Raw genomic sequence first — 14,970 nt, 5'->3', positions numbered from 1 at the left:
ATGCACTGATGGTGTAAAGAAACGATACATATCTTTAAGAAAATCAATTCATAAACTAGCCTTTTTTTATGAAGTAATACAGATCAGAGGCTTGTTTGGGTCCTATTTTATCACAGTATCCAGTTTTATAACCAACCAAATGCATGCAATATTATAATCCATACATTTCAAACAATTTTCAGCTTTACTAGCATGGGTTTAAGACATCAGTCTTAGTTTTCATTAGCTTACATTTAATATAGCACTTTTTACCCAGTAGTGGAATACCTAATTGCCTTGTTTTTTGTTGTTGTTGTTGTTGTATTGTATGAATCTTGCCTATGGTGATGTTTGGAATTTTTTTTTCTTTTTGGTACACTAACAAAAGGGTCTTAAACACTTGTTTTTTTTTTTGAAAATGTGCTTTAATGTGAGTTATTATAAGTAAAAAGCCACTGAATGTGTAACAAAGAATGGAATATGATTTTACTCCTACCCAAACGGTTTCGATACTGAGCTACAAAAAAAAAAAAAAAAACACACCAAACGAATCAAAGAAAATACAATGAGTTTTATTTACAGCATTATTACAGCATACCAATGGATACAAGCAATTAGAAACTTAAACTGACCAAAAATATGCATCAGATATTCCATCAAATTGCTGCAGGAACTTAAGGTCAGCAGTTTTCTGTCTCTAAACAACTATCCTGATGTTTAATGCACTCTTTGTGCAAATACTAACTTTTAGAACCAGCCTTTGTAAAATGCATCGTCTATTCAAAAAGTTCATGCCTCTGTTAAATTACAGCATTTTGGATTTCTTTCAGCATGCAAAAAGTATATGAGCACAGCATGTCATATTATGGATAAGATACAGGTGTGTAATTTCTTGCACAAAACATTTTTATCAAAAATAGAGCTTGAATCAGATGAAAAGTCCTCTGCAACAGTGAGAAACATTCATCTCTTCCCACTGAAGCACTTCTGCAGACTGCAATGGACTAAACACTGCTCTACATCGATCAAAGAAGGGCACATTGTCCCCTTTAATAAAAAAAAATTAAAAGACACTAAACTGCAGATAAACCATCTAACATGTGCAAGTTCATACTGCCCGTATATATATTGATGAAACAGGAAAAATAAAAACGAACAATAAAAAGTTAAATCTATAAATAACTTTCTAACACCATATATGAAACATTCAAGAAGGCAAAGACTGCCTTATTCTTCTTCAAAGATGTAAAATTAACTTGTTTATAAAAAAAATAAACTTGGGTCCTCTGGACCACAAAGTGACTTGCCAGATGAGAGAGACATCATTGTATACAAATATTTGTTTCCTTCAAAATGCACTAAAGAGATCACTACTGCATATGTTTTTGCTTTAAAGTGTGCAATGTCATCTTACGGGTTACATTCCTTGTCTGCAAATATCTTTCACCATAAGTCAAATAGTAAAAGAAAAGGTTAAAAAGAGTAGTTTGTTTTAAAAGTATCTTTACGTGGACATTAAAAACAGAATAGGCCAGAGTATTCAAGAAATACAACATATAACAGCTGCTACAAGCCCAAACAGTACTGAAGCTTCATTTGAACATTTAGAGAATTGAGTTTAACAGTGACTAGTGTCCATGTGTCCTGTTAAATATGACCTATCACCATTTAAGTGGTATAATTTTTGTTTGTGATGTTTTGTTTGTTATGGGCATCAGTGACCTTCATTAAGGCTTTTTCATGCATGTATTCCACAGACAAGATGATATTGCCTGAGTGTATTCACTGCTAATTTGTGCTAATGTCTCAAGCAAAAATTAACGTGACAAGAAGACAACATACAGAAAACTAAAGTGTTAATCCGTTCGATGCAATGTGGCAAAAAAGCATGTGTAGGTAATGCATGGGGTTTGTCCTTCATCACTGTACGATTCCAACTTTCAGGTTTTCTGGAATTTCATATCAACCCCGTGACATCTATTCTGATTTCATACCTTTAAAAGGCTAATGGGCTCTTGACTGGAACAGCTCTCCTCACTTTAGATAAAGCTCAGTGAAGATTAAGAGCCGGAGGAGTGCACACTGGGAATGGGGTAGAATTTAGAGACTCTGCTCTGGGCGGTTGGGTTGAGGCATTCGGACTCTCCGCTCATCTTAAAGAAGACTTCCTGTTCCTGCATTTTACGTGTGAACTCTTCCTCCAGAGCCTAAGAGAGAGCAGGAGAGAATTATAAAGTATGTGCATTTACAAAGATTAGTCCTACTCAAAATATGAGATGGCACTAGGAGTTGCACGTCTACTGATTTCTGCGAGTCGAATTCTTATTTAAAAAAATACTCGAGTTACTCGACTACTCGCTGTTCATGCTACTGTAAATGAATATACATGAAATAGTTCTTATCAATGAACGCTTATTAATTAATTGCCTAATGCAACAATCGCATATTTAAAAAAAAAAAAAAAAAAAAATTATGACATATGACATATTTAAATTTTCATGTTACAGCCAGTATTTGTATCTGTATTTGCATCTGTAACAATCACAAAATTATTCGTATCTGCATTCAGATAGAATGTCATACAGTTAGTAGGCCCATAATAAATAATTATTAATTTCTAAAAATATATTTATCATGCAAGCAGAGAGATGTCATGGCAAACGTTTAGTGATCATTTGAACACTACTGGATCAATTCAATGTGCACATTTTCATTACTCTTTAAGCGAGTCTTTTTGTGAACTTCCCTAAACAAATGTGCGTGTGCCAGGCAAACCAGCAAAAGATAAAGATGCAAAAATGTAGGTCAAGTAGAAAATGTATCTGTATCCAAGTTGATTATTAGCCTACTCTTTAGAGAGAACTGGTTTGTTTTTTAAAAGACTGACGCACAACGCGGCTGTTTGATGCTTGTTCCATTCATTCGTTTCATATCATAGCCTAAGGTTTAAATCATTGCATTTTAAATAAACATAATAAATCATTTATGATGTATTATTATAGGTGACATTACTCTTGCCAAGCTCTGATTTCTGAGAGATGCACAGAGAGCAAACAGCAATGCTGTGTTTGATTTGCACTCTTTTCATTCATAAAGTTTGCATTCATTCACTTCACACTCAATTATGTGACTTTAGTGGTCTGTGTATAATATTGCACTGATCCCCTGACTCAACTGTTATCTAGCAAACACCAGACTGTGCCTGCTTCAGCCGAATATTCAGGCAGAATTATTCCTTGTTAGTTTTTGAAGACATTATCCGTGCCATTACAAATAAAGTATTCTGCTTCGGGAACACCCCTAATTATTACATGACATATTTTAATTTTACATGCAACAAAGTCATAGAAAGTAACAGCTACAAGGAATAAGAAATTTCAAGTGTACTTGCAAACTCTGTGCATGCATTATGGTTGATGCATGCTCGAGTAGTCGATTGTTTCCGACAGCGCCGACTAGTGGTTGAAGTAGTCGATCACTCGACTAGTCTGTGCAAGTCTATGCACATTATCGTTCCAGAGTACTGAGATCTAATTCTAATATTTGCTTAAAATCTTCTTTTGAACATATATTGTGAAAGAAAAAAAAACATTTGAGTAAATTGAACTCATTGTCATGTTCAAGAGACCATTCTGAGATGATTTGAGCTTTGTGACGTGGAGCATTTTCCTGCTGGAAGTAGCCATCAGAAGATGGGTACAAGGTGGTCATAAAGGGATGGACATGGTCAGCAACAATACTCAGGTAAGTTGTGACATTTAAAAGATGCTCAAATGGTACAAAGGGGCCCAAAGTGTGTCAAGAAAATATCCCCACACCATTACATCACCACCAGTCAGAACTGTTGAGACAAGGCAGGATGGATTCATTCTTTCATGTTCTTTATGCCAAATTCTGACCCTACCATCTGAATGTCGCAGTAGAAATCGAGACTCCTCAGACCAGGCAGCATATTTTCATATCGGTTATTGTGTTTTTTGGTGAGCCTGTGCGAATTGTAGCCTCCGTTTCCTGTACTTAGCTGACATGAGCGGCACCCGGTGTGGCCTTCTGCTGCTGTAACTCAGGGTTCGACGTGTTGTGCGTTCACAAATGGTATTCTGCATACCTCGTTTCTAACAAGTGGTTATTTGAGTTACTGTTTCCTTTCTATCATTTCTAACCAGTCTGCCCATTCTCCTCTGACATCAACAAGGCATTTGTGAAAATCCCAGTAGATCAGCAGTTTTTGAAATACTCAGACCAGGCCATCTGGCACCAACAACCATTTCATGTACAAAGTCACTTAATTCCAATTTCGTCCCCATTCTGGTGCTAGGTTTGAACTTCAGCAAGTCATCTTCACCACATCTAGATGCCTAAATGCATTGAGTTGCTGACATGTGATTGGCTGATTAGCAATTTGTGTTACCAATCAATTGAACAGGTGTACCTAATAAAGTTGCAGGTGATTGTATACGAGTATATATATAGGTTTGATTTATATTTTAAACGTTCTTGAAATGATGAATGAATGAAATGAAAACCGAATACCTTCTTCCTTGGACGAAGCTTCTCCCTCCAGTCTTTCAGCTCCTGACCGTGCTCCTCATCCAGTTCCTTCAGCTTTTGAGTCTCATGCTCAATCAGGAGGTGGCATTTCTCATTCTGACAGCAGAAAGACAACAAATCAGACGTTACAACCAAAGAAAGAGGGCAGCATAATGTAATTTAAAAGTAAATGTACCGTATTTTTCGGACTATAAGTCACACCTAAGTATACGTCGCATCAGTCCAAAAATACGTCATGATGAGGAAAATAACATATATAAGTCGCACTGGACTAAGAACCAAGCACCAAGAGAAAACATTACCGTCTCCAGCCGGGGGAGGGCGCTCTGGGGTAGGCTACAGGAGCACCGAGCAGCATAGAGCGCCCTATCGCGGCTGTAGACGGTAATGTTTTCTCTTGGTGCATGTCAAATTAATTTTGATAAGTCGCACCTGACTAGGGGTGTCACTTTTGTGAAAAAAGCTTTTTCGATTTTTACATAAGCCTTCATTGAATCGATTGTAAAATCGATTTTCCATGTAAAAAAAAAAAGACGTTTGCTTTTTCAATGCCAAATAACAGATGAACGTAAAGAGAGCGCTGGAAACACAATAGTCAGCAATATTTCTTATTTATAGGCATTAGAGCTGTAATCGGGCCTTAAAAGTTAGGCCCGACAGGACCCGAGCCCGACAGATTTCGGCCTGAGCCCAACAAGTACATTTTGATTGACAGCTTTCGAAAAGCCCAAACCCATTTACAGTCCGACATTAAAATATGCGCGCACACACACAGCCCTTTTGCCTTTTGTCAAGAATGAGTCATCTATACATGTTTTAACATAATTTATTCATAACTAATGTAGACTAGGCCACTTGGAAGTTGGAATAAAGAAATAAAGTAAGTCCTCTGTAACACCGTAACATTTCATCACTCTAAATCGGCATAAAATATTTTTTATAGGCATTTAGCCTATAAATAGACCAACGCACCAATAAAACGAGTCTTTTTTAACCAATTAAATTAAGATAAATTTAAAATTAAGATGGGTATTTGGCAATAACGAAATTAAGATAAAGACTTCGCCGGATTTGCTTTGCCACTAGCAGTTGACATTTAATAAAAGAATAAGACCAACATTCGTGTATATAGGCTACTCTGTCAACATTATGCATTTAACACTCAATGAATATATAGTTATTATTTGAAAAACCTTAACTCAAAGAAATTATTCTAAGTCTACATGTTTTTGTGGAGGAAAATGATTGAATCCACTGTAGAGGGCTTCATCGCGTTCCTGCACTCACTGATGGTGTGTCATTATTCACTCATTATTCTCATTATAAACATGGTCAAAACTTTTCCAAACCTCAGACTTTGCTTGAGTTGCTGGTGCAACCAAAACATATTCGCCAGAGGCAAGCCTCCGTTGCACCTACTCAACATCCATTTTCGCATCTTTCTCGCGCTAATCGAAACACATCACATGACCGCTCATTTACCTCGCAAACCGGAGCGCAAGCCCGGTTAAAATCGATTCCCTACTTTCATTTTCGAAACTTTTTTTGGTTGGTCCGACCGATTGTGCAGTCAATTTTCGAACGAAAAGTGACAGCCCTACACCTGACTATAAGTCGCAGGACCAGCCAAACTATGAAAAAAAGTGCGACTTATAGTCCGGAAAATGCAGTAATTGAAAACGCAGGCACCAAGGAAAGAGGTTGACAGTAAGATTGTATATGTGTGTTATATATGTGACCTGCATCTGTTGTAGTTCTCTAATGTTGGAGTCACACTGCAGCTGCAGGTCTCTCATCTGGTTCTCATGCTTCTGATGCTGATGAAGTCTCTCATTCTTCTGTCTCTTGTCCTCCTGAGTGGCAAACTGCTCGAAATAAAGCAGAAAACACCCTCAGGTTTGAACACAAGTCTGATTCCTGTGATCTTTACCAAAGCTTCCTGACCGAGGGTCTGACCTGTTTGATCTTCTCTCTGTCCTGCTCTGGTGTTCCCGATCCAGTGATCCGCAGGCTCTTTTTAAACATCGCCATACGGGTCTTGGCTTCACTGCGCTGGATCTTGGGCAGTCTAGTTTTTTCCTGTGCCTGCCTGTTCTTCATCTCCTCTATCAGCCGCTGGTTATAGCCCTGCATCTGCTCCTTCTCCTGATGACCCGTTGTGTGGGAATAAACAGTCAAAGAGTGGCTACAAAACATAACCATCTTTGAATAGATTGACAGTCAAGTCTCACCTGGTCATGCCTTTTGAGGAGCTGATGTCTCTGCATGAAGTATTGATCCTTCAGCTGCTGCTTCAGCAACTGGTGTTTCTCCTGCAGGTGGCGCTCCTCCAGCTCCCACATGGCTGCCTCTCGAGCTGCAGGTTTGTGAGCAAAAGAAAAGAGGAAATAGATTAAGTCTCGGCCATTAGAACCAGACCGTTCAACCCCATGCAGGTTTAGACATGTTGTGCAGACATGAAGTCATAAAGCTCATTACACATCATAGACGGCAAATCGCAACACATGTCTGGAATCATTTTCACATGCACGTCTCATCAAATGAGATCTGGGTGTCTCCTCAAGAGACATACGGCTGGCCTTTAAAAGAACTGGAGAACTTTATACTTGGACCCTTGTCTGAAAATAACATGGAGTTTAGCACTATTCCAGGTAGAGAAAGCTTTACTGTCTCTAGAAGCAGGTAACACGTTTAGATTGTTGCTTTTGTGCTTGGAGTTTTAAGTGTGACCTAAAAAAAAAATATCTATCACCACATATGTGCAGCTAATTTATTTATAATGAAAATAACCACAATTTAACACAAAAGGTCTACAGGACTTCCTCATAGCATCAAACAGCAAAGTTTGAAGTGCAATTATTTAAGGACTTACTGCAGCCGAAAAATGCTTTCCATTATCATTTATGTAAGAATATTTACAGTGGCCACCTGACCTCTCATGAGCTGCTGCTTGTGGTTGAGACAGTCTCTCTCAATAGTGGCAATCTCTAGTTTGTGCTGCTGAATGATCTTCTTCAGAGCTCCATCCAGCTCCTGCTGCTGCTTCTGGAGAAACTCTTGCTCCTAAGAGAGATGGGTGGAGAGAGAACAAGAGAGAGCAAGAAAGGAAGGAAGAGGAGGAATCGGGTATAGAAACAACGGGGATTATAAATTAGTAACTGTACATGGTCATGCTCCAAGGGGAAGCAGTCAAAGATCACTGATAACACTGCATTAAGAGCAAAGTCACACACTTAAACCATTTAACAAAGAGAAAACATTTATAATTCATGATAAATGGATAAAGATTTGTGAAAGGATGTAACTAGAGAACAGAATAACAATACATATAAAGTCACAGTACAGCGTAACATAACCTTAAGGTAGGCCCAGACTGAATTTTTATCATATTTTCTCTGCTGATTTGGGAATTATCAGGATGGAGTAAAACATGGTTAAATGTTACTACAATTGCTGAAAGCTTAAGTGAACAAACAATTTAATGAACGCAAAAAAATCTCTTATTATTTGATCAAAAATACTGTGCAAACAGTACTATTGTGAAATATTAAAATAATAACACAAAATAAAATAACATTTCTATTAATATCTTTTTTTTAAATGTAACTTATTTCTCTAATGGCAAAGCTACATTTTCAGCAGATGTTACTCCAGTCTTCAGTGTCACGTGATCCTTCATAAATCATTCTAATATGCTGACTTGGCGTTGTTCATAAAACATTTCTTATTATAATCAATGTTGAAGACAGTTGTTGCTTATTTTTCTTAGAAATCAATTCTTTGATTAATAGAAAGTAAAAATATATTTTTTTAAACGATGCATTCCTCTGTTTGAAATGTATTCACTGTCACTTGATCAATTTAATACATCCTTAACTCAATAAAAAGTATTACATTTCTTTAAAAAACTACCATTTTTACTGACCACAGTCAATTGAGTGGTAGTGAACGTATTTGTATAGTTTTACAAATTTAATTCTAATTCTGTCAAACCTGAGCAGATTTCAGATCCATATGAGCCTGCCTCAAGGACATGTATAATAACACTGAAATATGACTTAACCACAGCAATATTGTTAACATATACATCATTTATAAGCTGATACAATAATATTAAATAATAATAATAATCTTCATTATGCATTTCAAAAGTCATCCTGGTCTTCGACTGCTTTAAACTTGGCCTTCAGTGGCACAGAGAAAAAAGCAGCACAGGTGACGCACAGAAACTTGACTAGAGTTTCAGTAACAGTACGAGAGAGTGAGCGGATAGAAGAGATACTGAGACACTGCAGCAACACAGGCGACAGCACTCCAAAACAACAGAGCACCTTCCTGCCCGCATGTGCCGTCCACATCACATTCAAACACTACTGTACGGTTACAGAGGGACGTGCTTCAGTGGAATCGTCTTGAACATAATCAGATCAGTTCTGCTAGACTCACTCAGCAGATATATACTGTAATTCAGATGTGACAAAAGTGTTCGGATTCTAGACAGGCTCAAGTGAACTTCCAAAGAGATGAGCTGACAACTTGCATTTTCGTACTGCACTGCATATCATTTTATGGCCTATTTTGTCCTGTTTTATAGTTTGTTAGCTAATGCTATTTTAATTACTAAACTATAAGTTAGCTAAGCTATTACAGCGGTTATGTGCATTTGTGTGTGCATCTGCTCTGTATCTTGTGTGACGGACGGGCACATGTGAGAGGGTTGAGTCATGAGGAGAGTGGAGACTTACATCCTGCATCTGAGCGTTGAACAGAGCACATGAGGACAACTGAAAAGACTGTATCATAACTGGGCCACAGCCTGTGGAGCAAAACACAGCCAACTCCACCACGTCAGGAACAGGGGACACACACCAGCACTCAAGCGTATAGCAACATATCGCACAATATCATCTAGTCTTCTCATTGCATTGCAGAAATCTGTTAGTTTCCTGGGTCACGTGCAGTGAAATGAGTTCTTCCAGATGATGGACGGAGAGCGGGTTTAGCAGCTGGCGAGTCTGAAGGACCTCGATCAGTTAGTGCAGCTGTTGTCCTGCAGCAGTCATCATTAGTCTGTTTTACTCCTCGAGATCAATGCAACATCCTATGTGGCCAAAAGTGTGAATACCCTCCCTCTTTTTTAAAACCTGTTTGCTACTTTAGCTACCCACTTTTACAGTGCAAAAATCACTGCATTTTCAGCACTGTCTTTACCCACAGCATTTGATCTGGTTTTCAGTTTCACATTTGCAGCGATGTTGCATATAAAACTCAGCTCTGCATCTTTGGTTGGGCTTTTATAAATAGTAGGAACAAGCACCAGTGATCTGTCCATAAGCCAGCAATTTATGATGGAATCTGGTGTTTATCAGTTTAATTGAGACCATGAGTAGAAACAGGTGCAGCGGTACAAATTACGACTCATGTTTAACATCCGCCTCTTGTTTGCCTACAGTGGAGCATGCCAGACAGCCATCAGAAAAGCACAGTGCATATGGCCTGATTTATTTTTCAATAGGAAAATATGCCAGGAAGGTTAATTTACTACCATGACGAAAGGATTAGTATTTGAGAGGTAATCATCCCCAAACCACTGATGATTTCTGACTGGGTTAGCAGTTAATATAAAGATGATTCCAATAGTCCATGATCAGCCACTGCCGGAAGAGATGTTCAGAAGCTGAAGAACAGTGAAAGCCCAATAACAACTGCCTAAAATAAATCCCCTTTTTACCTCCACAGCCATCAGAGTATAGATCCTTTCAAAGTTAATCTCTAAAAGATGCACACTTCTATATTGCTGGCATTTACGTTTTTGTGAAGGAAGCTGAACTGTTTGTCAGCAGCAGGTCATTGTTTTCCGCAGATCACACTGATGATTTCTGACTGGGTTAGCAGTTAATATAAAGATGATTCAATTCCATGATCAGCACTGCCGGGGAAGAGATGTTTCAAGAAGCTGAAGTAACAGTGAAAGCCCAATAACAATGCTAAAATAAATCCCCTTTTTACCTCACAGCCATCATAGTATAGATCCTTTCAAGTAATTCTCTAAGATGCACACTTCTATATTGCTGACATTTACGTTTTTGTGAAGGAAGCTGACTGTTTTGTCAGCAGCAGGTCATTGTTTTTCCGCAGATCAGCTGAGAGGTCAAGTGTCAAAATGTCAAATTGTCAGGATGCAGAGAGTTATTTTGCTGGGGGAGACAAAATGGTTGAACTGACCCTAAGACTGCCTTCTTCTCAAATGCCTGTCACTGTTCAACTGAAAAACATTAACACTTACTTTTAACGACAAAGCATAAAGTATGTAGACCAACAGCAACGATTATTCAACTAAAATGATTTTCATTGCCTGACTGCATGTCTAAATGTCTAAATGTCAAATTAATAAAAGGGATTTTTTTTAGTAAATACATTTATTTGAATAAATATTACACAACATGAGTATTATTTTTTCCATTCTAAAAGTAAATACATTATTGCTTCATATAAACTAACATTAAATTGCTTGGGTTCAGTAAGATTTTTTTTTTTGTTTTAAAAAGATGTCTCTTATGCTCACATTTGCAATTAAAAGTGTGTGCATTTATTTTATCAGATTTTTTATTAAAATACGACCACAGTTTTAAGTAACTATTTCATATTTTAACATATTTTACATACAATTTATTTCTGTAATGGGAAAACTTAATTTTTCAGCAGTCATTACCCCATTACATTAGTGTCACATGGTCCTTCAAAAACCATCCTAATACCCTGATTTGTTGCTCCAGAAACATTTAATATCATAATCAATGTTAAAACAGCTGCGCTGCTTAAAGTGTTTGTGAAAATAATGATACTTTTCAGGAATATTTGATGAGCAAAGTTGAAAAACATCATTTATTTGGAATAACCATCTGTCTTCACTGTCACTTTTGATTTAATGCATCCTTGCGTGAGCATAATTTGAATCATACTAACCCCCAAACTTTTAAATGGTACTGTATATATTACTTTATCTGCCGCTCTGCAACTGAGGTGTGCATCTTGAAATGAAGGTCAATTTTAACAGTATTTTTTAAATGAAAGGAAACTTAAAGTCTATAAATACAGTGTGTTCCTATCAAGAGAAGAGGCCCTTCACCACAGCACTGATCTCCAATCATTACATCACACTCACACAGGCAACATAATTAGTGACATTTACAAAAGCATAATATCAAAAACAGTACATTTTAAATGGAACTTGCTTTCAGTAAAAATAAAAATGTCATCACTTGATAGGTAGAAATAATAAATATCAAGAAATATTTGAACAGTGTCATGAAAGGGAGAAAGAGGGAGAGAAAATGAGACATTGTCTTATCTAAACCCATTAAGGCACTCTGTTCATGCATATGACAGCATTAGAGAAGAGCAAGCTGTCTATTACAAGTACCAAAGAAAAACCAAAACCAAAAAGAAAGAAAATAAGAGACTCTAATAGTGCTAATTTACAGTTTGCCAAATGCTCTGAGCATGTATCATGCTTCCTGATAATGCACAGGGAGACGACTAACATCTGTTTTATTATAATGTTAATGATTTTGACAGCAAATGCACCATGCACCACCTAAAAGCAAACAAGACCAGTCACAGATCCACACTAGACTCCCCGTTATGAAGCCATGCATGCACTGAAATCCCTCCATTTGAAAACACCAGCAGGAGGAAGATGAGATGGAATGGAAAGAGCCTTTATTTTGCTACTGAGCCATTGCTTAGCACCCAATTAACCTTTAAAGCGGTCCCTGCAGCCTCTATGAGGATGAAGATAATGGAATGTGAGAGCCAGAGTTTCGTAAAGCAAACATAACATGATAAGAAAAGAACTGCTTTGCATTTACAAGTCTGAATATGAAAGCAGGAGACACAGTTGAGATGTGTCTAAGAGGAGAGATGAAGAAATCAATTCCATTTGAAGCTGCATTGTGATTCAGAAGCAAAGCTGCCAATGTACATTAGCGAAATGATAGTGTCTGTTTGGCATTTGCATCCCAGAAATCAAGAATGAAAAAATGATGCCAAAAGCATACTAATGAGGGATGAGCATGAGTAATCCATCAGTCAAGTACTCATTCTTCAAACTAGTTGCATTTGCTAGACAGCTCACAAATACATTGTCACCTTTGCCTGCTATAGACTCTAATGAAATGTAAATATATATATTTAGTGCTGTCAAATGATAAATATGCACACATACAAACACATGCAGTATATATTTTGAAAATATTTACGTTTATACATTTATATATTCATATTCTTATATTATATATATATATTTAATTTGTAAACAATTTTTTTCATAAATATATGCATGCACGTGTTTGTATTTATTTATATATAATAAATATTCACAGTGTACACACATATTATGTAAACAAAAACTTATTTTGGTCACCATTAATCGTTTGACAGCACTAATATATATGTATATATATGTATGTATGTATATATATTAGGGGTGTAACGGCTGACAAAATTCACGGGTTTGGTTCGATACGACACATTGGTGTCATGGTTCAGTGTGTTTTCGTTACGGGAGTTGGGGGTGTAATTGCTTACGTCGCAATGTTGGAAATATTTCTCTTTTAAACCATGAAGTCGAGCCACTGGATATCCACAAGCAATGTTTAAACTTTTTACAAGAGTTATGCAAGAGTTAGTCAATTCACTATGCAGAAAGTGAAAGTAAAAACGCAATGAAGGAGTAATGATGGAGCTTTCGGCATCTGACTAGGGCTGGGCGATATATCTAATGATATGATCATGTGCATCTAGTCATGGAGCAACACTTAATAGACAGAGTCGTAGATCACTGACAAGCTATGCCAATATCGTATTCATTATCGAAAGTGATTCATCTTGTACTCTCTCAGAGACAACGAGAGAAGACTCTACTTCATCATATCCTGATAACGGTATACAGCTAACTGTTTTTATTTATTTCCTTAACATTTCTCTTGTGGCCCATACATAGTGAAAAAAAAGACAAGAAATGTATTTCATGTTAAACAGGTTGTTTTTGAAAGTCTTGAAGTCTTGTTTTTGGTAGTGCTTGAAATAGGCTAAGTATTTTATTAATTGATTTTAACTGATGACTGGGGAGTTAATATTTTAATTATAGGACTATAATTCATTGTATATAGACCCGTTTTAAAAGACCTTTTTAAACATTTTAATTGAAGAATAATTAACCTAATCTTTTGTTATCCTCACAGCGCGTCAGTTACGCGGTAGGCTAATACGGAGGGGGAAATTAATTTTAATTTTAATTTATTATTAAAAGTAACTTCATAATAATAACAGGCCTAATAAAAATAAAAATGTTACAGCCCTACATTAATTGGAAATTAACTGCAAATCCTTTTAATAGGCCTACTGCCAATAACTGTTGTTTTCATCATTATCTTTCAATGCAAGGTTATCACTGGGCAGACAGCACGATGCCTGTTATGTCGTTTGGACTTCCTTGCTGAGAACATTATATTTCACACACTTAAAGCTCTTTTGGTTTCCATATGTAATAGGATTAATCCAACAAATTGTTTGGTTTGTTATGCATACAGAATGGTTCAATATAAATGCGTGTATCGTTAAACCCCCAATATATATAAAAATAAATTATTGTAAACAAATTTTTAAAGTGTTAGTGTACCTGGCTTTTAAATTACACTAAATGCTCATCCTCAGTATCAACAATTAACAGTTCATGGCCTGGTGAACAAATACATGCAAAGCAAATACAGTGCATCCGACTCTGCATCTCTCTTTCTCGGTTACCTCTTTTTTGCGGTTCTTCAGCATGTTCTGGAACTTGGAGAGCTCCTTGTCCTGCTCTGCTTTGATCCTCTTGGCCTCATCTCTTAGCCGGTTGGTGTGGTCCTGCTCCAAACGCTCTATGGTCTGTTTCTGCTGTTTCTCTAGGTTCTCCACCTCTTGGTCATACTGACGCTTCTTCCCCTAAAGAGAGAGTGAGAAAGAGGAATACTGAATTACTGTTACAGACCACGAATGCCTGTCAATTACTTTGAGCTTTCTGCTTGCATCCCCCTGAGACATCATCAGGGTAGGCTGTTAAAACTTTTGAACTAGGGATGCAAGATTATCAGAACGTAATCGGCCAATAAAAGCTTAAAATCTAGACATCGGCATCGGCCAAATTGAAAAAAGTATGCCGATATGCCTTTCCGATTAAAATGGATTACAATGTTGAATGTAGACAAAACTAATGAAGGAAAGAAGGTGCTGACCGTCATTTCCTGCTCGAAGCGCCTGAAGAGCTGCTCTTTCTGCAGCTGTAGTTTATCGGTAAGCTGCTGTTGAGCTCTTTTCTCCTCTTTTTGCAGCAACCTCAGTTCTCGTAACTCCTGACGCCTACAAAACAACAAATTTAAGTCATTTTCTCACCATCTA

At 37.1% G+C, this 14,970-nt stretch overlaps 1 protein-coding gene across 1 annotated transcript in view; it reads right to left on the bottom strand.

The window, feature by feature from the left end:
• Positions 1-530: 530 nt before the first annotated feature.
• slka (STE20-like kinase a) overlaps positions 531-14,970 on the bottom strand; it is a 34,038-nt gene continuing 19,598 nt past the window's right edge. Inside the window, exons 11-18 of the mRNA XM_026223951.1 lie at positions 14,808-14,931; positions 14,338-14,517; positions 7,464-7,593; positions 6,762-6,886; positions 6,487-6,675; positions 6,270-6,395; positions 4,513-4,626; positions 531-2,186 (exon numbers count right to left, since the gene is read on the bottom strand). Of these exons, the coding sequence (XP_026079736.1) occupies positions 2,040-2,186; positions 4,513-4,626; positions 6,270-6,395; positions 6,487-6,675; positions 6,762-6,886; positions 7,464-7,593; positions 14,338-14,517; positions 14,808-14,931 (1,135 nt within the window). The 3' untranslated portion in view covers positions 531-2,039. The remainder of the gene's footprint in view (positions 2,187-4,512; positions 4,627-6,269; positions 6,396-6,486; positions 6,676-6,761; positions 6,887-7,463; positions 7,594-14,337; positions 14,518-14,807; positions 14,932-14,970) is intronic.

The sequence above is a fragment of the Carassius auratus genome, chromosome 38 (assembly GCF_003368295.1).
Source record: "Carassius auratus strain Wakin chromosome 38, ASM336829v1, whole genome shotgun sequence".
Classification (NCBI taxonomy): Eukaryota; Metazoa; Chordata; class Actinopteri; order Cypriniformes; family Cyprinidae; genus Carassius; species Carassius auratus.
Note: the sequence above shows the minus strand (reverse complement) of the source record. Positions and strands in the feature narration are given on the sequence as shown.